Source organism: Heterodontus francisci, chromosome 14, assembly GCF_036365525.1.
Source record: "Heterodontus francisci isolate sHetFra1 chromosome 14, sHetFra1.hap1, whole genome shotgun sequence".
In the NCBI taxonomy this organism is placed as follows: domain Eukaryota; kingdom Metazoa; phylum Chordata; class Chondrichthyes; order Heterodontiformes; family Heterodontidae; genus Heterodontus; species Heterodontus francisci.
The window spans coordinates 63,693,186-63,716,384 of NC_090384.1; the positions used below are offsets into that span (position 1 = coordinate 63,693,186).

The 23,199-nt window shown below is 46.0% G+C and overlaps 1 protein-coding gene across 5 annotated transcripts in view; it reads right to left on the minus strand.

The window, feature by feature from the left end:
- LOC137377078 (DENN domain-containing protein 2B-like) overlaps positions 1–23,199 on the minus strand; it is a 565,382-nt gene that overhangs the window by 286,112 nt on the left and 256,071 nt on the right. For all 5 annotated transcript variants that reach the window (XM_068046345.1, XM_068046347.1, XM_068046343.1 and 2 more), the window contains one exon: positions 20,553–20,657. In XM_068046345.1, the coding sequence (XP_067902446.1) occupies positions 20,553–20,626 (74 nt within the window). In that variant the 5' untranslated portion in view covers positions 20,627–20,657. The remainder of the gene's footprint in view (positions 1–20,552; positions 20,658–23,199) is intronic.

Genomic DNA, 23,199 nt, shown 5'->3' on the forward strand with positions numbered 1-23,199 from the left:
AGATCCCCCTCCTCCTCCCTTCCAGAATGCAGAGCTGAGACCCCTGTAATCCCCCCCTCCCTTCCAGAATGCAGAACCGAGACCCCTGTAATCCCCCCCTTCCTCCCTTCAAGAATGCAGAGCTGAGACCCCTGTAACCCCCCTCCCTTCCAGAATACAGAACCGAAACCCCTGTAATCCCCCCCCCTCCTCCCTTCCAGAATGCAGAGCTCCCCTTGGGGGCTGCTGCTCACGACCTGGGACCTCTACATGAGACCCCTGTAATCCCCCTCCCTCCTCCCTTCCAGAATGCAGAGCTGAGACCCCTGTAAATCTGCACTTACCTTCACTGTCCAGACTCCTGCTTCTGCTGTCCCGCCTGGGTTTCTGTTCGTGAACAGGATGGCACGTGACGGCCGCCTGCTCTACATAAAATGAGGAAGTGTGCATGAACAGGCGGTGGGCTGCATAACCTGCAGCGGTAAGTAACGTTTTACTTATTCTAATTGTGGTGCCGCCACACGGGGGTGGGCGCACCAAGGTAATATGCGGCGGGCCCTACTCGACGTCATAGGTCAAGGTGGGCCTCTCCCCACAGAATTTTACCGGCCCCCAGGCCATGACCCACAGCATCGAGGGGCCGATAAAATTCAGCCCATTTTGTCAGCATCCTCTTCCTTAGTAAACATCAATACAAAGTACTCATTAAGTATTCTAGCCTTGCCCTGTGCCTCTAAGCATATATCACCTTCTTTGTCCCTAATAGGCCCCGCCCCATCTCTTACAACCCACTTACTGTTCACGTGATGGTAGAAGATCTTTGGGTTTTCTTTTATGTTGACTGCCATTCTATTTGCATTACATTGTAAGGGGGTGCAGCAGGAGTCAGGGAAAAGAATTGGCAACATGATGGGTCTCTCAGCAAATCAAAGGCTGTACTTTCAAACCTTATGATAATGTCTGAACCCTCAATTGAATCTCATCATTCAAGGTTCTCAATACCCGCAACAGATTTTGTTTTATTTCTGCGCTTGAGCAAAATTTTAATTCATGCCAGATAGTGGTGCAAATGTGCCTTGGATGAGTGGAAGATGAATTGACACAGGAAGTGGTGTCTTTATTCAGGACATTAACAGCTGGATCTTTAGATAACAATCTGTAATGGTTACAACGTGCACTAAAAACATGGCTAACAAAATAGGAACCAAACTGAGGAGTCTCAAGTATTGTCAATACAACATGTTGCTGGGGAAACGCAAGACCAGGATCCACTTAGCCATTAAAGATCAGGCAATGGGAAACTCACATGGATCTCTGAGGGCCATGACAAGGATTCAGAATCCAGGTTTTTGGCTGCTTGTAGCAATCGCAATGCTGCGGCCAGACAACTCGAGTTCATCTCCATTTTACAACAATATTGCAGACATCTTCAATAGCACAGAATTCTTTCAAGATTAATTCCTATTCTTGGATCCAACCAAAATGATTTGAAGATAAGAACATTGTAGACGCTACCCTCATGGTTGTAACTGAACAGGCTTTTCTGTAAGCAGCCATGACCTTACATGCTGGATGTTTGTCAAAAACAATTTCTTCCTCGTGAGTAAGGCTTTCTTAACAACACAGATCTTTAAAGTTAATTTATCTTTTAGAAATAAATGGAGTTTCCATTCTGAATTGGGTTCACATGCTGAATTGCACTGGTCTGTGTTTGACATGCACCCTGTTCAAAAAGAAACATGCAATACATCGAATGACCTTAAGATGTACCAGTTTCAAAGATGTGATTTGAACAACGCAAAAGACAGTAACCTAAATAAACCTCTGGCTAAGTGATAATGGATGACTGCCTGCACTGTATCAAACTAGTGAGCATGGAAATGAATTATTCTGAATCACAAGACACACACCCACACTTGCCAGTTGCAGAATTGAAATGCAAAGTTCACTGGAATTGGAACTCCAGAGTATTTTTTAGTGACTTTTTGTGCCTATTAAGGTGTGGGTTGCTAATTCTGCAATCCTGTAGAATGGATCTTTTATCTGAACTCATCACACTCAGGTCAATTAAATTAACTGTATAGTATAGATAATATCACAGAAGATCCTTATAGCCAACAGAAAGAGGAGACAATTGTCCTATCAATCTGCCTTGAATTTAAACTCAGGTCACAGATTTAAACAAACATTATGCTAACCATCGCACCACCTAATCTGTAACTAATATTAATGGAATATACATACGAACATATGAACTAGGAGCAGGAGTAGGCTATTCGGGCCCTCAAGCTTGCTCTGCCGTTCTGGAAGATCAAGGTTGCTCTGTTTGTGGACTCAACTTCATTTTCCTGCCTACCCCCAATACCCTTTGATACCCTTGTTTGTCAAGAATCTGTCCACCTCTGCCTTAAAAACATTCAATGACCCTGCCTCCACCGCTCTCCGGGGAAGACAGTGGTACAGACTCACGACCCTCTGAGAGAAAGAAATTCTCCTCATCTCTGTCTTAAATGGGAGACTCCTTATTTTTAAACTGTGCCCCCTAGTTTTAGTCTCTCCCTCAAGGGGAAATATCCTTTCAACATCCACCCTGCCAAGTTCCCTCATGATCTTATATGTTTCAATAAGATCATTTCTCATCCTTCCAAACTTCAATGAATATAGATCCAACCTGTCCAACCTTTCCTCATAAGATAATCCTCTCCTCCCAGCAATCAGTCGAGTGAATCTTCTCTGAACTGCTTCCAATGCAATTATATCCTTTCTTAAGTAAGGACACTAAAACACATATTAAACACACATTCAGCCAACAGGTCACTGGGAACTAGATACCTACTCTAAAATATCAGGTACCAATCACATACTGGTGGACTCAGAGCTTTCCTTTGAGCCACCTAAGAAATTTATTTTAAAAAATTAATATATTATACACTTATTTGTAAATGTCTGCTTTTTTTCTTATGTTTCCAGTGAAAGATTTCAGCCAAAGGCTTCAAATAGTGTAAAACCAGTCCCCTAAACCTCACTATGCAACCTAAGAAGACATGCTAGACTGTTCTCAACTTTACTATTTCCTACTCTTTTCAACCTCAGTGGTGTCCTCCATTATGGGCCTCGACGTTTCAATTAGGCTTAAGTGGCAGCTTGGCTCAATGGTAGTATTCTCACCTCTTGAGTCGGAGAATCACGGGATCAAGCCTCACTGCAGGATTTGAACACTTCAGTTCAATACTGAGGAAATGCTGTTTTCTCGGAGGTGCCATGTTGAAATTGAACTGTTAAATCATCCACTGCTCAAGTGCATATAAAAGATCCCTTTTGAAAACGAACAGGGCAGTTCTTCTGCTATCCTGATCAACATTCTAAGGGCATTTAAGTGGTCATTGGATAGACATATGGATGAAAATGGAATAGTGTAGGTCAGATGGTTTCACAGGTCGGCGCAACATTGAGGGCCGAAGGGCCTGTACTGTGCTGTAATGTTCTAATTCTAATTCATCCCTCAGCTAACACCACCAAAACAAATTACATAGTCCTTTATCTCATTTCTTGGTGGTGGTCCCTTGCTAATTGCAAACTGGCTGCTGCATTTGTCTACTAACTGTGACTACATTTCAGAAGTAATTAGTTGTCTGTGAAGCACTTAGGTACATCCTGATGATAGAAAGACGTCTATAATATGCAAATTCTTTCTTTTTCAGTAATAAAAAGTCTTAAGATATTCTCCAGGGCATGCTGTTTTATAAGCAAGTGTTCAAAGTTGAGACTTGTCGAGAATTGTTTGGTGGAATGTTATGAAGTTTGTTAACGTGCCCACATTTACATTCTATTTTGTGATCTATTGTTTGAAAGGAATTTGTCCATCCTCATTCCTTATTCATGTTACCACTGTAATATATACGAACAGTTTATTATTTTACACTAAGTGCATCTTTTCTGGTAACCATCTGTTAATGCCATTCATTAAACTTGCAGCAACTATGTTACCACTGATAATCTCCAGGTGGAAATTATCACTAGGCCAGTAATTTACATACGAACAAATGAACTAGGAGCAGGAGTAGGCTATTCAGCTCCTCCAGCCTGCTCCACCATTCTATAAGATCAAAGCTGATCTGATTTTGGCCTCAACTCCACTTTTCTGCCTACCCCCGATACCCTTTGATACCCTTGTTTGTCAAGACTCTGTCTACCTCTGCCTTAAAAACATTCAATGGCCCTGTCTCCACCAATCACAGACACATGACCCTCCAAGAAAAAATTTCTCTTCATCTCTGTCTCAACTGGGAGACCCCTTATTTTTAAACTATGCCCCCTAGATTTAGTCTCTCCCACAAGGGGAAACATCCTTTCAACATCCACCCTGCCAAGTCCCCTCAGGATCTTATATATTGCAATAAGATCACTGTTCATCTTTCTAAACTCCAATCAATACAGACCCAACCTCACAGAATCACTGAATTGTTACATCGCAGGAGGAGGCTATTTGGCCCAGCGTGTCTGCACGGGTTCTTCGAACGAGCAATTCACTTACTGCCATCTGCCCGCCTTCTCCCCATAACAGAATCACAAAATAATACAGTGCAGAAGAGGCCCTTCAGCCCATTGAGTCTGCATTAAAGACACCTGACCTGTCTACCTAATCCCATTTGCCAGCACTTGGCCCATAGCCTTGAATGTTATGACGTGCCAAGTGCTCATCCAGGTACTTTTTAAAGGATGTGAGGCAACCCGCCTCTATCACCCTCCCAGGCAGTGCATTCCAGACCGTCACCACCCTCTGGGTAAAAAAGTTCTTCCTCAAATCCCCCTTAAACCTCCTGCCCCTCACCTTAACCTTGTGTCCCCTCGTAACTGACCCTTCAACTAATGGGAACAGCTGCTCCTTATCCACCCTGTCCATGCCCCTCATAATCTTTTACACCTCGATCAGGTCACCCCTCAGTCTTCTCTGCTCCAGGGAAAACAACCCAAGCCTATCCAACCTCTCTTCATAGCTTAAATATTCCATCCCGGGCAACATCCTGGTGAATCGCCTCTGCACCCCCTCCAATGCAATCACATCCTTCCTATCATGTGGCGATCAGAATTGCACACAGTACTCCAGCTGTGGCCTTACCAAAGTTCTCTACAACTCCAACATGAGCTCCCTGCTTTTGTAATCTATGCCTCGATTGATAAAGGCAAGTGTCCCATATGCCTTTTTCACCACCCTATTAACCTGCCCTTCTGCCTTCAGAGATCTATGGACAAACACACCAAGGTCTCTTTGTTCCTCGGAACTTCCCAGTGTCAGGCCATTCATTGAATACTTCCCTGTCACATTACTCCTTCCAAAGTGTATCACCTCACACTTTTCAGGGTTAAATTCCATCTGCCACTTTTCTGCCCATTTGACCATCCCGTCTATATCTTCTTGTAACCCAACCTCACTGTTAAACACTCGGCCAATCTTTGTGTCATCCGCGAACTTACTGATCCTACCCACCCCCCCCACCCCCCACCCCACATAGTCATCTATGTCGTTTATATAAATGACAAACAATAGGGGACACAACACAGATCCCTGTGGTACGCCACTGGACACTGGCTTCCAGTCACTTACACAGCCGTCTGTCATCACTTTCTGTCTCCTATAGCTGAGCCAATTTTGAATCCACCTTATCAAGTTACCTTGTATCCCATGTGTATTTGCATTCTTGATAAGTCTCCCATGTGGGACCTTGTCAAAGGCTTTGCTGAAATCCATGTAAACTACATCAACTGCGCTATCCTCATCTACACACCTGGTCACATGCTCAAAAAATTCAATCAAATTTGTTAGGCATGACCTCCCTCTGACAAAGCCATGCTGACTATTCCTAATCAAATTTTGCCTCTCCAAGTGGAGATAGATTCTCTCCTTCAGAATTTTCTCCAATAGTTTCCCTACCACTGACGTGAGACTCACTGGTCTGTAGTTCCCTGGCTTATCTCTGCAATAGCGGGACCAGATTAGCTGTTGTCCAGTCCTCTGGCACCTCCGCTGTGGCCAGACAGGAATTAAAAATTTGGGTCAGAGCCCCTGCAATCTCCACCCTCGCCTCCCACAGCATCCTGGGACACAAATTGTCTGGACCTGGAGATTTGTCCACTTTTAAGCCTTCCAAAACCTCCAATACCTTGTCACTCCCTATGACAATTTGCTCAACAACCTCACAGTCGCTCTCCCTGCACATTCTTCCTTTTCATATAACAGTCTAATTCCTGTTTGAATGCTTCAGTTGAACCTGCCTCCACTGCACTTTCAGGCAGCGCATTCCAGACCTTAACCACTCGCTGCGTGAAAAAGTTTTTCCTCATATCGCGTTTGCTTCTCTTACCCATTACTTTAAATCTGTGCTCTCTTGTTCTCAATCCTTTCACGAGTGGGAACAGTTTCTCCCTATCTACTCTATCCAGACCCTTCATTTGACCCTTCATGATTTTGAATACCTCTATCAAATAACCTCTCAGCCTTCTCTTCTCCAAGGAAAACAGTCCTAACTTCTCCAATCTATCTTCATAACTGAAGTTCCTCATCCCTGGAACCATTCTTGTGAATCTTCTCTGCACTCTCTCCAATACCTTCACATCTTTCCTGAAGTGCTGCGCCCAAAACTGAATGCAATGCTCCAGCTGAGGCCAAACTGGTGTCTTATATAAGTTCAACATAACTTCCTTGCTCTTGTATGCCCCTATTAATAAAGCCCAGGATACTGTATTCTTTATTGACCACTCTCTCAACCTGTCCTGCTACCTTCAATGACTTATGCACATATACACCTAGGTCCCTCTGCTCCTGCACCCACTTTAGAATTGTATCCTTTATTTTACATTGTTTCTCCAAGTTCTTCCTACCAAAATGAATCACTTCACATTTCTCTGCGTTGAACTTCATCTGCCACTTGTCCGCCCATTCCACCAACTTGTCTATGTCCTTTTGCTGTTCTACACTATCCTCCTCATAGTTCACAATGCTTCCAAGTTTCATATCATTCGCAAACTTTGTAATTGTGCCCTGTACACCAAGGTCTCGGTCATTAATATGTATCAGGAAAAGCAAGGGTCCCAACGCTGACCCCTGGGGAACTCCACTACAAACCTTCCTCCAGCCCGAATAACATCCATTCACCACTACTCTTTATTTCCTGTCACTCAGCCAATTCCATATCCATGTTGCTACCGTCCCTTTTATTCCATAAGCTATAACTTTGCTCACAAGTCTGTTGTGTGGCACTGTATCAAATGCATTTTGAAAGTCCATGTACACCACATCAACTGCATTGCCCTCATCAACCCTTTCTGTTACCTCCTCAAAAAACTCCAGCAAGTTGTCAAACATGATTTTCCCTTAAAAAATCCATGCTGGCTTTCTTTAGTTAACCCACATTTGTCTATGTGACTATTGATTTTGTCCCCAATTATTCTTTCTAGAAGTTTCCCCACCTTCAAAGTTAAACTGACTGGCCTGTATTGCTGGGCTTATCTTTACATCCTTTCTTGAACAAGGGTGTAACATTTGCAATTCTCCAGTCCTCTGGCACCACCCCCAAGTCTAAGGAAGACTGAAAAATTATGGCCAGTGCCTCCGCAATTTCCACCCTCAGTATACATGAATGCATCTCATCCGGTCATGGTGCTTTATCCACTTTAAGTACAGACAGCCTATCTAATACGTTCTCCTTATCAATTTTAAACCCTTCTAATGTCTGAATTACTTCCTGTTTCACCATTGCCTGGGTTGCATCTTCTTCCTTGGTAAAGACAGATGCAAATTATTCATTTAATGCCTCAGCTGTGCCCTCTGCCTCCATGCGTAAATCCCCTTTCTGGACCCTAATTGGCCCAACTCCTCCTGTTATCACCCTTTTACTATTTATATGTCTATAGAAAACTTTGGGATTCCCTTTAATGTTAGATGCCAGTCTCTTTTCTTTGCTTCTCTTATATGCTTTTTCAATTCCCCTCTGGACCTTCTATATTCAGCCTGGTTCTCAATAGTATTTTCTACCTGGCATCTGTCATAAGCACACTTTTTCTTCTTTATCTTAATCATAACCTCTTATGTCATCCAGGGAACTTTGGACTTGTTTACCCTAACTTTCCCCTTTGAGGGAACATAGTTTGGGCACAGTCAAGTTATCTCTTCTTTGAAGGTAGCCCATTGTTCAGCTACTGTTTTTCCTGCCAACCTAGGACTCCAATTTATTCACCCCAGATTCGTTCTTAACCCACTGAAGCTGGCTTTCCCCCAGTTAATTATTCTTACTCTGGATTGTTCTCTGTCTTTTCCATAGTCAGCCTAAACCATATGATAAATTGATCATTATCCCCTAAATGATCTCCTACCGATACTTGATCCACTTGGCCCACCTCATTCCAAGAACCAGGTCTAGAAGTGCCTCTTTCTCATTGATCTAGAAACATACTGCTGTAGAAAATTTTCCTGAACACACACTAGGAACTCTTGCCCCTCACTGCCCTTTACACGACTATTATCCCAGTCTACGTTTGGATAACTAAAGTCCCCCATTATAACTACCCTATAATTCTTGCACCTCTAATTTCCTTGCAAAGTTGTTCCTCCATGTCCTTCCCACTAATTGGTGGCCTATAGACAACAATGAGCAATGTACCTGCACCTTTTTTGTTCCTTAGCTCTAGTCAAATTGATTCTGTCCTCGACGCCTCTGGGACATCCTTTTTCCCCCAGCACTGCAATGCTCTCCTTAATCAATACCGCCACCCCTCCTCCTTTTTTTTCCTTTCATATCTTTCCTGAACACCTTGGATCCAGGAATACTTAACACCCAGTTCTGCCCTTCTTTGAGCTAGGTCTCTGTTTATAGCCACACCATCATATTGCCACATGTCAATCTGCGCCTGTAACTCACCAATCTTATTAACACTCCGTGCATTCACATACATGCACATTAACCCTGATTTTGACCCTATTACTTTCTCCTTTGCTCTGACCGCACCTAATAACTTACTATTCTCTACTCTAGTACTATCTATCTCTCCCAGTATTCTGTGCAATTTGGTATTCCTCTCTGATATTTCCTCCTGGTTCCCACAGCCCTGCCAAGTTATTTCAAATCCTCCCCAGTATCACTAGCAAATCGCAGCGCAAGGAAATTTGTCCCAGCTCTGTTCAGATGCAACCCGCCCAGCCTGTACAGGTCCCACCTTCTCCAGAATTGGTCCCACTGTGCCAGGAATCTAAAGCCCTCCCTCCTGCATCATCTTTCTGCCACGCATTCATCTGCACTATACTCCTACTCCTATACTCTCTTGTGCATGGTACTGGGAGTAATCCGGAGATGATTACTTTTGAGGTCCTACTTACTAATTTCTTATCTAGCTCACTAAACACTTTCTGCAGGACCACATCCCTCTTCCTACCTATGTTGTTGGTACCAATGTGGACCACGACTGCTGGCCGTTCACCCTCCCCCTTCAGAGTTCTCTGAAGCCTTTGAGTGACATTCTTGACCCTAGCAACAGGGAGGCAACACAGCATCCTGGATTTACGTCTGCGACCACAGAAATGCCTGTCTGTTCCCCTGACCATCGAATCGCCTATCACTATCGCACTTCCAGTCTTCCTTTCCACCAATCCCCCCCCCCCAACTCCATGCAGCTGAGCCACCTGCGGTGCCATGGCCTTGGTTCTGGTTGCACTCCCCAGATGAACCATCACTTTCTTCAATATTCAGAACTGAATACCTGTTGGAGAGTGCGATGCATTCAGGGGTCTCCTGCAATACCTGCCTGTTTCTTCTTGACTGTCTGGTGGTCACCCACTCCAACCTTTCCTCATCCCAGGAATCAGTCAAGTGAACCTTCTCTGAATTGCTTCCAATGCAATTATATCCTTTCTTAAGTAAACTGTACACAATACTCTAGATGTGGTCTCAGCAATGTCCTGTACAACTGTAGCAACACAGCTCTACTTTTATATTCCATTCCCCTTGCAATAAACAACAACATTGCATTTGTCTTCTTAATCATTTGCTGTACCTGCATACTAACTTTTTGTGTTTCATGTATTAAGACACCCAGATCCCTCTGCATCTCAGAGTTCTGCAATCTCTTTCCATTTAAATAATATGTTGCTTTTCTATTCTTCTGGCCAAAGTGGGCACATTTTCCCACATTATACTCCATCTGCCAAATCTTTGTCCACCCACTTAACTTATCTACATCCTTTTGCTCTTCACAACTTACTATCCTACCTATCTTTGTGTCATCAGCAAATTTAGCAACCATACATTCTGTCCCTTCATCCAAGTCATTGATACAGATTGTAAATAGTTGAGGCCCCAGCACCGATCCCTGAGCTTGCCAACCTGAAAATGACCCATTTATCCCTACTCTGTTTCCTGTTAGCTTACCAGTCCTCTATCCATGCTAATATGTTACTCACTATGCCATGGGCTCTTATTTTGTTTAGTAACCTTTGATGTGGCACCTTCTCAAATGCCTTCTGGAAATCCAAGTACACCAGATCCACAGCTTCCCTTTTATTCATGTTGCTTGTTACTTCCTCAAAGAACTCTAATAAATTAGTCAACCGTGATTTACCTTTCACAAAACCATGCTGACTTTGCCTGATTGCAATGAGATTTTCTAAATGACCTGCTATAACCTCCTTAATAATAGATTCCAGCATTTTCCCTATGACAGATGTTAAACTAACTGGCTTGTAGTTTTCTGCTTTCTGTCTTTCTCCTTTCCTGAATAGCAGAGTTACATTCGCTATTTTCCAATCTGATGGGACCTTTCCAATATCTAGGGGATTTTGGAAAATTAAAACCAATGCATCCACCATCTCAGCAATCACTTCTTTTAAGACACAAGGATGAGGTCCATCAGGACCTGGGGACTTGTCAGCTTTTAGTTCTAATAATTTTCTCAGTACCCTTTCCCTGGTAATGGTAATTGTTTTAAGTGCCTCCTTCCCTTTCAATTCTTGATTCACAATTACTTCTGGGATGTTATCTGTATCCTCAACAGTGAAGACAGATGCAAAAAATCTGTTCAGTTCCTCCGCAATTTCCTTATTTTCCATTATTAACTCCCTAGACTCACTCTCTAGAGGACCAACACTCAATTTACTTATTCTTTTCCATTTTAAATACCTGTAGAAACTCTTACTATCCATTTTTATATTTCTCGCTAGCTTTCTCTCGTAGTCTAACTTCTTCCTCCTTTTAGTCATTCTTTGCTGCTTTTTATATTCTGTCCAATCTTTTGACCTGCCACAACTCTGCGCTGAATTGTATGTTTTCCTTTCAATTTGATACTATCTTTAACTGTCTAAGTTAGCCACGGATGGTGAGACCTTCCCCTAGAGTCTATCTTTCTCACTGGAATGTATATTTGCTGAGCGTTTTGAAATATCTCTTAAACGTCCACCACTACTCTACTGATCTCTACTGATGTATCCCTTAACCTAATTTCCCAGTTTATTTTAGCCAGCTGTTTTCAAACCCTCATAATTATCCTTATTTAAGTTTAAAATACAAGTTTTAGATGCACTCTTCTCATCCTCAAACTGAAGGCCAAATTCAATCATGTTGTGTCCGTGGCAAACATTTTGGGGTCCGTGACCATTAAATACAGGAATGAAAAATTTCCCATTGGCTTCTTCAGACCAGCTTTTTAAAAAAATCGCAAGTGTCTGTTTCACAGCTGACAGGTGTTGAAGCAGAACAGTGCTTCAGAACTTCGGACAGATTCCGGGATTTCCGGCAGTTTGCGATTTTTTTAAAAGTCTGCTGGAAAAGCACAAAGCTGTTTGGAGTTCGAAAGTACTGTTCCCACTCTCAACAACCATCAGGGAGAGGGGAGAGAGAGTGGGAGGAAGGGGCAGAAATAGAATGGGGGACAGCGAAGGGGGGGGAAACAGAGAGGAGGGTAGAGAGAGGGGAGGAGGGGGGAGAGAGTGGGAGAGAGGGGACAGAGAGAGTGGGAGAGGGGAGACAGAGAGAGTGAGGGGGAGAGAGAGAGAGGGAAAGAGAGAGTGGGGAAGATAAAGTGGGAGAGGGGGCAGAGAAAGAGTTGGGGCGACAGAGAGAGTGGGGGATGGAGAGTGGAGGGGGGAAAGAGAGTAAGTTGGGCGGGGGAAGAGATGGGAAAAGAGAATGGCAGGGAGAGAGTGAGTGAGGGGGAGAGAGAGAATGGGGGAAGAGAGAGAATGGGGGAAGAGAGAGAATGGGGGAAGAGAGAGAATGGGGGAAGAGAGAGAATGGGGGGAGAGAGAGAATGGGGGGAGAGAGAGAATGGGGGGAGAGAGAGAATGGGGGGAGAGAGAGAATGGGGGGAGAGAGAGAATGGGTGGAGAGAGAGAATGGGGGGAGAGAGAGAATGGGGGGAGAGAGAGAATGGGGGGAGAGAGAGAATGGGGGGAGAGAGAGAATGGGGGGAGAGAGAGAATGGGGGGAGAGAGAGAATGGGGGGAGAGAGAGAATGGGGGGAGAGAGAGAATGGGGGGAGAGAGAGAATGGGGGGAGAGAAAGAATGGGGGGAGAGAGAGAATGGGGGGAGAGAGAGAATGGGGGGAGAGAGAGAATGGGGGGAGAGAGAGAATGGGGGGAGAGAGAGAATGGGGGGAGAGAGAGAGAATGGGGGGAGAGAGAGAGAATGGGGGGAGAGAGAGAATGGGGGGAGAGAGAGAATGGGGGGAGAGAGAGAATGGGGGGAGAGAGAGAATGGGGGGAGAGAGAGAATGGGGGGAGAGAGAGAATGGGGGAGAGAGAGAATGGGGGGAGAGAGAGAATGGGGGAAGAGAGAGAATGGGGGAAGAGAGAGAATGGGGAAGAGAGAGAATGGGGAAGAGAGAGAATGGGGGAGAGAGAGAATGGGGGAGAGAGAGAATCGGGGAAGAGAGAGAATCGGGGGAGAGAGAGAATCGGGGGAGAGAGAGAATCGGGGGAGAGAGAGAATCGGGGGAGAGAGAGAATCGGGGGAGAGAGAGAATCGGGGGAGGGAGAGAATGGGGGAGAGAGAGAATGGGGGAGAGAGAGAATGGGGAGACAGAGAATGGGGAAGAGAGAGAATGGGGGAGAGAGAGAATGGGGGAAGAGAGAGAATGGGGGAAGAGAGAGAATGGGGGAAGAGAGAGAATGGGGGAAGAGAGAGAATGGGGGAAGAGAGAGAATGGGGGAAGAGAGAGAATGGGGGAAGAGAGAGAATGGGGGAAGAGAGAGAATGGGGGAAGAGAGAGAATGGGGGAGAGAGAGAATGGGGGAGAGAGAGATTGGGGGAGAGAGAGATTGGGGGAGAGAGAGATTGGGGGAGAGAGAGATTGGGGGAGAGAGAGATTGGGGGGAGAGAGAGAATGGGAGGAGAGAGAGAATGGGGGGAGAGAGAGAATGGGGGGAGAGAGAGAATGGGGGGAGAGAGAGAATGGGGGAGAGAGAGAATGGGGGGAGAGAGAGAATGGGGGAAGAGAGAGAATGGGGAAGAGAGAGAATGGGGAAGAGAGAGAATGGGGGAGAGAGAGAATGGGGGAGAGAGAGAATCGGGGGAGAGAGAGAATCGGGGGAGAGAGAGAATCGGGGGAGAGAGAGAATCGGGGGAGAGAGAGAATCGGGGGAGAGAGAGAATCGGGGGAGGGAGAGAATGGGGGAGAGAGAGAATGGGGGAGAGAGAGAATGGGGAGACAGAGAATGGGGAAGAGAGAGAATGGGGGAGAGAGAGAATGGGGGAAGAGAGAGAATGGGGGAAGAGAGAGAATGGGGGAAGAGAGAGAATGGGGGAAGAGAGAGAATGGGGGAAGAGAGAGAATGGGGGAAGAGAGAGAATGGGGGAAGAGAGAGAATGGGGGAAGAGAGAGAATGGGGGAAGAGAGAGAATGGGGGAGAGAGAGAATGGGGGAAGAGAGAGAATGGGGGAGAGAGAGAATGGGGGAGAGAGAGATTGGGGGAGAGAGAGATTGGGGGAGAGAGAGATTGGGGGAGAGAGAGATTGGGGGAGAGACAGATTGGGGGGAGAGAGAGAATGGGAGGAGAGAGAGAATGGGAGGAGAGAGAGAATGGGAGGAGAGAGAGAATGGGAGGAGAGAGAGAATGGGAGGAGAGAGAGAATGGGAGGAGAGAGAGAATGGGGGGAGAGAGAGAATGGGGGGAGAGAGAGAGAATGGGGGAAGAGAGAGAATGGGGAAGAGAGAGAATGGGGAAGAGAGAGAATGGGGGAGAGAGAGAATGGGGGAGAGAGAGAATGGGGGAGAGAGAGAATGGGGGAGAGAGAGAATCGGGGGAGAGAGAGAATCGGGGGAGGGAGAGAATGGGGGAGAGAGAGAATGGGGGAGAGAGAGAATGGGGGAGAGAGAGAATGGGGAGACAGAGAATGGGGGAGAGAGAGAATGGGGGAAGAGAGAGAATGGGGGAAGAGAGAGAATGGGGAAGAGAGAGAATGGGGGAAGAGAGAGAATGGGGGAAGAGAGAGAATGGGGGAAGAGAGAGAATGGGGAAGAGAGAGAATGGGGGAGAGAGAGAATGGGGGAGAGAGAGAATGGGGGAAGAGAGAGAATGGGGGAAGAGAGAGAATGGGGAAGAGAGAGAATGGGGGAGAGAGAGAATGGGGGAGAGAGAGAATGGGGGAGAGAGAGAATGGGGAGACAGAGAATGGGGGAGAGAGAGAATGGGGGAAGAGAGAGAATGGGGGAAGAGAGAGAATGGGGAAGAGAGAGAATGGGGGAAGAGAGAGAATGGGGGAGAGAGAGAATGGGGGAGAGAGAGAATGGGGGAGAGAGAGATTGGGGGAGAGAGAGATTGGGGGGAGAGAGAGAATGGGAGGAGAGAGAGAATGGGAGGAGAGAGAGAATGGGAGGAGAGAGAGAATGGGGGGAGAGAGAGAATGGGGGGAGAGAGAGAATGGGGGGAGAGAGAGAATGGGGGGAGAGAGAGAATGGGGGGAGAGAGAGAATGGGGGGAGAGAGAGAATGGGGGGAGAGAGAGAATGGGGGGAGAGAGAGAATGGGGGGAGAGAGAGAATGGGGGGAGAGAGAATGGGGGAAGAGAGAATGGGGGAAGAGAGAGAATGGGGGAGAGAGAGAATGGGGGAGAGAGAGAATGGAGGAGAGAGAGAATGGAGGAGAGAGAGAATGGGGGAGAGAGAGAATGGGGGAGAGAGAGAATGGGGGAGAGAGAGAATGGGGGAGAGAGAGAATGGGGGAGAGTGTGGGGTGAGAGTGATAGTGGAGGGAGTGAGAGAGGGGGAGTGAGAGAGGCGGAGTGAGACAGGGGGAGAGAGGGGGAGCGAGAGAGATAGAGAGTGGGGGAGATAAAGTGGGAGAGGGAGGCAGAGAAAGAGGGGGGCAGAGAGACAGAGTGGGGAGAAAGAGTGGAGGGGGGAAAGAGAGAGAGTGTGGGGGACAGAGGGGGGACAGCGAGAGAGTGGGAGGGAGAGAGAGAGTGAGGGGGAGGGAGAGTGAGGGGGAGGGAGAGAGTGAGGGGGAGGGAGAGAGTGTGGGGAGAAAGCGAGAATGTGGAGAGAGAGCTAGAGTGTGGGGGAGAGAGCCAGAGTGTGGGGGAGAGAGCCAGAGTGTGGGGGAGAGAGCGAGAGTGTGGGGGAGAGAGCGAGAGTGTGGGGGAGAGAGCGAGAGTGTGGGAGAGAGAGCGAGAGTGTGGGGGAGAGAGCGAGAGTGTGGGGGAGAGAGAGAGAGAGAGAGTGGGGGAGAGAGAGAGAGAGAGTGGGGGAGAGAGAGAGAGAGAGTGGGGGAGAGAGAGAGTGTGGGGGAGAGAGAGAGTGTGGGGGTGAGAGAGATTGTGGGGGAGAGAGAGATTGTGGGGGAGAGAGCGTGTGGGGGAGAGAGCGTGTGGGGGAGAGAGAGAGTGTGGGCGGAGAGGGAGAGTGTGGGCGGAGAGGGAGAGTGTGGGCAGAGAGAGAGTGGGGGGAGTGAGAGAATGGGGGGGTGAGAGAATGGGGGAGAGAGACAGGGAGGAGGACAGAGAGAGAGAGTGGGGGGAGAGAGAAAGTGGAGGGAGAGAGAGAGATTGGGGGAGAGAGAAAGGGTTGGGGGGGGGAGAGAGAATGGGGAGAGAGAGCGAGTGGGTGGAGTGAGAGAGAGGGGGAGACAGTGTGGGGGAGAGAGTTGGGGGAGAGAGAGATTTTGGGGGAGAAAGTGAGTGTGCAGGCATTGAGAGAGTGGGGGAGAAAGAGAATGGAGAGAGAGAGAGTGGGAGGAGAGAGAGTGTGTGGGGGAGAGACAGAATGTGGACGAGAGACTGGGAGGGGGAGAGGGAGAGAGATTGGAGGGAGAGAAAAAGTGGAGGAGACAGAAATTGGAGGAGGAGAGAGAGTGGGGTGAAAGATAGAGAGTGTGAGGAGGGAGAGAGAGTGTGGCGGGGGACAGAGAAAGTGCAGGGAGAGAGAAAGTGTGGGGGAGAGAGAGTGTGTGTGGGGGAGAGAGAGAGTGTGTGGGGGAGAGAGAGTGTGTGGAGGAGAGACAGTGTGGAGGAGAGAGAAAGAATGGGGGACAAAGGGCGGGGGGACAGAGTGCGGGGGGACAGGGAGCGGGGGGACAGGGGGCGGGGGGACAGGGGGCGGGGGGACAGGGGGCGGAGTGACAGAGTGAGGGGAGACAGAGTGCGGGAGGGACAGACAGCGGAAGGACAGACAGCGGAGGGACAGAGAGAGAGAAAGAGAGGGAGAGCAAGGGGACAGAGAGAGAGGTGGGGAGGAACGACGCGGGGGGGAACGTCGCAGAGAGGGGGGTGATGACAGCGGGGGTGGGGGATATCACAGAGAAGGGGGAACAAAGCAGAGAGGGGGACAAAACAGCGGGGTGCAAACAACATGGGGGCGGAATGCCACAGTGAGGGGAACGACACAGAGTGGGGGAAGAACACAGAGGGGGGATGACATGGGGCTGATGACACGAGAGCAGACGACACGGGGGCAGACAACATGGGGGGGGGCGGACGACAAGGGGGGGTGCACGACAAGGGGGGGGTGGATGACACAGAGGGGGTGAAGCAACACAGAGCGGGGAGGGAGCAACACAGAGAGGGGGAGGGTCAACACGGGGAGGACAACACAGAGGGAGGGAACTACACGGTGGGGGGGGAACAACACAAAGGGGGGAACAATGCGGGGGGGCAATGTAGAGGGGGGAACACAGAGAGGGAAGGGGAGAGCGACAGATTCAGAGAGAAACAGACAGAGAGACACAGAGAGGAGGGAGAGAGAGCAATCAAGATCACTCCTGACAAATGGACATCTATCTGGAATGCATCGCTACACAAGTGTGCAAGTAGACATTGACGACTTGTACAACCAAAAAAATTTCAGGTATCTCACTAAATCAGTGTCCAACATAGTGACGAGAAAGTAAATCAATTAATTAGTCTTCTCATTTAAAGCTTCTTCACAAAAATGTACATTTGTTGTTGTTTTGATTAATAGTAAGATAAATTGTTAATGCCTTTATCTTTCTGAAATTGTCTCACCAGCCCCCTATGTAAGACCAAAACTGTAATGTGGCTGACCCACCCCCACACAAAAAGGTTAGACACCCCTACTCCTAGCCTTTAACTTTGTGTTTTAAAATAACTTAGCAGCGATGTTATTTTAAAACACAAGTTTAAAGGCTGTGTTATGTAAACTCATTTTAAAATGGCAAAAGTCACTCAAGGAATGTATTGATTTTTACGCTCTGACACTATTACTTTCAGTTGGGACATAAGCTCAGTGACACGTTGGAACATTATTGGACTTTATATAAATGTTGCAATGTTGCTGCTATCCATTTGGAATCACATTGTTCCAGAACTTGTATAAGGGGGAAACAGGCAAGAAAATCCAAGGAATCTGCAGAGGCCAGCACTGCAAGTTTATCATGAACACAAGAGTGTGGTGTATTGGGGCTGCATGACATTGGCTGCTGACCCATATACAATAATTAGTAAATACAACGTAACGGATAATAAACCTCAATCAATGATGAACTATCTACAATTCCTTAACAAAATCCATGCTGCATTTGTCAAGGAAGATATAGTAAAAAATTATGTTACAATGACCATGTTAGAAACAGCCATTAACTGATTTTGTTTTCTGCGAATTGAATTAAAGGACAAATTTTACAAGTATGTCAAATGTGCATATGTGCATAAATAACACTCTTAATTTTATACATTCTGTCCCTTCCTGCCACACTCTGATTATTATTTCCCTTATTGCTACCTTGTTCTATTGCCTTATCCTCTCTCTAATTTTTCTCTTCTCTCACTTGATCCCTCGCTTCCACTATTTAGTTTAAAATCCTGTCTACCGCCCTAGTTATATGACTCGTCAGAACACTGGCCCCAGCACGGTTCAGGTGAAGACCGTCCCAGCAGTACAGCTCTCACTTTCCCCAGGATGCCAGTGCCCCATGGATCAAAACCCATTTCTCCCACATCAATCTTTGAGCCACGCATTTAACTCTCTAATCCTCACTAATTTGCTCATGGCTCAGGTAATAATCCAGAGATCATTACCATTGAGGTTCTGCTTTTTAATTTAGCTCCTAGCTGTTCATATTCTCTAAGCAGAACCTCTACCCTAGTCCTATTTACGTCGTTGGTACCCACGTGGACCATGACAACTGGATCCTCCCCCTCCCACTGCAGCCCAGAGCAGATGTCCCGAACCCTGCCACCAGGCAGGCAACACAGCCTTCTGGACTCCCGCTCTTGGTCCCAGAGAACTGTGTCTATTCCAGCACAAAAAAAAAACTGCACATTTCTACATTTAACTGTGTGTAACTTAATTTTCTGCCTGAGCACCACAATTTCACACAAAAAGTCTCAGAGGCAGTGAAAATCCCCGTTTCTGAGCAGATGTACATTAACAAATCACTAGCTGCAATAATTCCGTTGCCCTAATCATCACATACACATTGCGCATTGGCAGTGGCATCCACCACTGTGACTGCAGCTGTTTAGAAAAAGCGATGCAAATAGATTAAGACCAGTACCCTGAACCTCGCTGTATGTATTCTAAGAAGACACACTAGACTGTTCTCAACTTTTATCTAATCTCAAGGTTCACGTGATAATTATTAACTGCTCGAGTTTTACTGTTACTTCTTGTAACGTGTTCCACATCTTTTGATGAGACTGTCCTGTAATTGTAGCACGAGGGCATTATTCTCCATATTCGTATCATTTTAGTCTGTTTCTTCCTACATAAATCAATGAGTTTGTTTTTTTCCCCTCTTGGTGACTGTGATGGGTTTCTGTGGAGTTTAAACATTTCTCTGACCCTTGTTTGTTCACACATATGTTCTGAACATACTCAATAGCTATGCTCTGCTTGTGTCTTTTGTGTTGAGTATTCAACATACCTGTGTCCCTAGTTTTTTATCTTTAGTGTCATCTGTCCCTAATTCACGATGTTCTATGTCTTTCAATTACTTGCCTCATTTCAGAGTTTAACTTAACAGTGACCCAAAATAATTTAATCAGAAATTGCAGCAATGTGTGCTAGTTTATATAATATCATCTCTGGTAGGTCATCACCTGTTTCTATTGCTTTATTTTCTCAGTTGTTTTGTGGTTCCCTGTATAGGTTCATCAGGCAATTCTCTTTTTTTTTTACTTCACTGGTTTGTGCATGTTGCCATAACTGAGTCATTTTTGAAGGATGTGAGGTTGCCATGTAAAGAGTAGACAGTGGACCAGATGGGAATAGGAGTAGAGTTCATTGCTTTTGGTCTGAAATTTACTTCGCTGCTGGTGAAAACTTGTTAAAAATCTAAAACAGGGAAGCAAGTGCCAAAAATTGATTTCTGTTTTAAAAATAAGACTTTCAGTCTATGATTCATATTTCAGAAATTTACATGCAGCCCACTCAAAATCTAGGCTGATGGCAACTTGTGTAGGAGGAATTCTGCCTCACATTGTCAATCATTTATCTTTCTGATTTGCATTAAAAAAAAGCTTGCTGTTATGTAGCCAGGCGTTGTGTGAGGTTGAATTATACGGGCAGTCTACAGTGAGGTCACTGCTGTTGTTTGCAATCTTATTTTCTGCATTTCGAGGAAAACTCTGATTTCTTCTCCAATTATCGCTTTGTCTCATTGTATTTTATTTTGTTGTGACTACTCTAGAATTTGCTGTTTTCATAGTACTGGCTGTTCTTTTAGTTTTGGGGCCTTGCCTGCCTGTGTTTGTATTTTGTTTCTGTATTTATTCAGATGGTGATTACAGCACAATTTCTGAAAACAGTGTCAGGATAGAAATTTCTATCCTGATACTGTTTTCAGAAATTGTTACATGTTCAAGTTGGCTTTTATTGGGGAATCATTAGATCAAATTCTGCAAAGAAGGCCATGGTCCTGAGCTATTGGGACCATGAAAATACTACACTATGGAAAGCAACTAAACAAGGACAAATAATATAGGCTCTAAGATCAGACGGCTATTCTGGCAGTTCACTGAAGTACTTAACAGGCACAGTGAGACACTTAGCGGAACTTTCCCTTTGGAGATTGAATAAGGAGCTCTCGATATAGAGATTTAAGAAGCTGAGATAACGGTCGGGAATACGTTGCTCACCTGGTGCTTGTGTCACGAGCTGCTTTAGTTGCTCCAGCTGCATGACTGGTGCTGGCGTTCTTGTTGGCAGTCATCCTTATCTATCCCCTCAGTATCCCTGGTCACCTGCAGGGGAAAGTGACATTTCAGTTACCTCGATCTGTTTTTCAACCTAAACTCAGTGGATAGTAATGGATTATCACCAGAATAAGTCACAAAGTTGAAACCTATTCATTGTGATCGAGATAAATTTGTCCCATTTGACAAATCATCTTCCATCAGGTAGAAATTATGAGCATGGATGTAAATATATAGAATGGCAGTTGGTACAGAAAAATTGCTGTTAACTGCACTAGTGTTTCAAAGAAAAGCTATCAAAAACAACTTGGATTTTTATAGCACCTTTAACATAGTAAAACATCCCAAGGTGCTTCATAGGAGCGTAATCAGACAAAATTTGACACCAAGCCACAATGGATGTATATGTAAAGGAATCCATGGATGCTGGAAAGGTTTCACATCTGATCCACTGACTATTTTCTCCATGCAACGAACCTGCCATTGCTAAATGTGCATTTCACTAAGCCAGTTTTACCTCCAAGGCTGGTACAGACAGAATGTTGCAACTACAGTCATGAGGCACATGCTATAACTTAGAAGTTCGATTCAACATTGAATAAATTGCATTATGCAGAGAAGCAACATAAATTGTGCTGATGAATTGTATTTTTTTTTAATTCTTCACTATTTAAAGTGTTCTCCCTTAACTTGTTCTCGCACCATTCCCTGACAAGAGACATCTTATCATGTCTCTGACTGTAATGAACTCATACAGTGTGCAACAGTCTGGAATGACTCTCCCTTTGGCTCTCCTCCCTTGTTGAATCTGCTTGAACTCAATTCACCTGCACAAGTAAAATGAGAAATTCTCTATCTGGAAATTGTCAGCCTGAAACCATAACCTACTACCTTGTGTCACTTTCCATTTGCAACCATCTTCAGCCAGAAGTTTCAAGTGGATGATCCATCTTGGCCTCCTCCAGAGGTCCCCAACTTCACAGATGCCAGCATCCAGTCAATTTGATTCACTCCACGAGATATCAAGAAACGGCTGAAGGCACTGGATACTGCAAAGGCTATGGGTCCGAACAACATCCCCACTGTATTACTGAAGACTTGTGCTGCAGAACTAGCCACGCCCTAGCCAAGCTGTTCCAGTGCAGCTACAACACTGGCACCTAACCGGCAATGTGGAAAATTGCCCAGGTATGTCCTGAACACAAAAAGCAAGACAAATCCAATCCAATCGATTACCGCCCATCTGTCTACTCTCGATTATCAGCAAAGTGATAGAAAGTGTTGTCGACACAGCTATCAAGCGCCATTTAAACGGCGACAACCTGCTCACCAACGGATTCCACCAGGGCCACTCTGCTCCAGACCTCATAAGACCCTTGGCCCAAACGTAGACAAAAGAGCTGAGTTCCAGAGGTGAGGTGAGAGTGATTGCCTTTGACATCAAGGCAGCATTTGACTGACTGTGGCATTAAGGAGCCCTAGTCACATTGAAGTCAGTGGGAATCGGGAGGAAACTCTCCACTGGTTGGAGTCATACTTAGCACAAAGAAAGATGGTTGTGGATGTTGGAGGGCAATCATCTCAGCCCCAGGACATCACTGCAGGAGTTCCTCAAGGTTGTATCCTAGGCCCAACCATCTTCATCTGCTTCATCAATGACCTTCCCTCCATCATAATGTCAGAAGTGGGGATGTTTTCTGATGATTGTATGATATTCAGTACCACGTTCAGTATCATTCACAACTCCTCAAACATTGAAGCAGTCTGTGTCCAAATGCAGCAAGACCGGGACAACATTCAGGTTTGGGCTGATAACATTCGCGCCACACAAGTGTCAGGCAATGACAATCCCCAAAAGAGAGAATCTAACCATCTCCTCTTGACATTCAATGGCATTACCATTGCTGAATCCCCCACCATCAACATCCTGGGTGTTACCATTGACCAGAAACTGATCTGGAGCAGTCACATAAACACTGTGGCTACAAGATGAGGTCAGAGACTGGGAATTCTGTGGTGAGTAACCTACCTTCTGACTTCCCAAAGCCTGTCCATCACCTACAAGGCAAAGTCAGGAGTGTGACAGAATAATCTCCACTTGCCTGGATGACTGCAGCTCCACCACACTCAGGAAGTTCAACACCATCCAGGAAAAAGCAGCCATCTTAATCGGCACTCCATTGACCACCTTCAACATTCACTCCCTCCACCACCAACGCACAGTTGAAACAGTGTGTACCATCTACAAGATGCACTGCGGCAACGCACCAAGGCTGCTTCGACAGCACCTTCTAAACCTACAAACTCTTCCACCTAGAAGGACAAGGGAGGCAGACATGTGGGAACATGTCCCCTCCAAGCCACACACCATCCTGACTTGGAAATATATTGCTATTCCTTCACTGTCCCTGCATCAAAATGCTGTAAAACCCTCCCTAACAGAACTGTGGATGTACCTATACCAGGTGAACTGCAGTGGATCACAAAAGCATCTTCCCACCACCTTCTCAGGGGCAATTAGTGATGGGCAACAAATGCTGGTATTGCCCACATCCCATGAAAATAAATTAAAAAACACTGCCCCCATGAC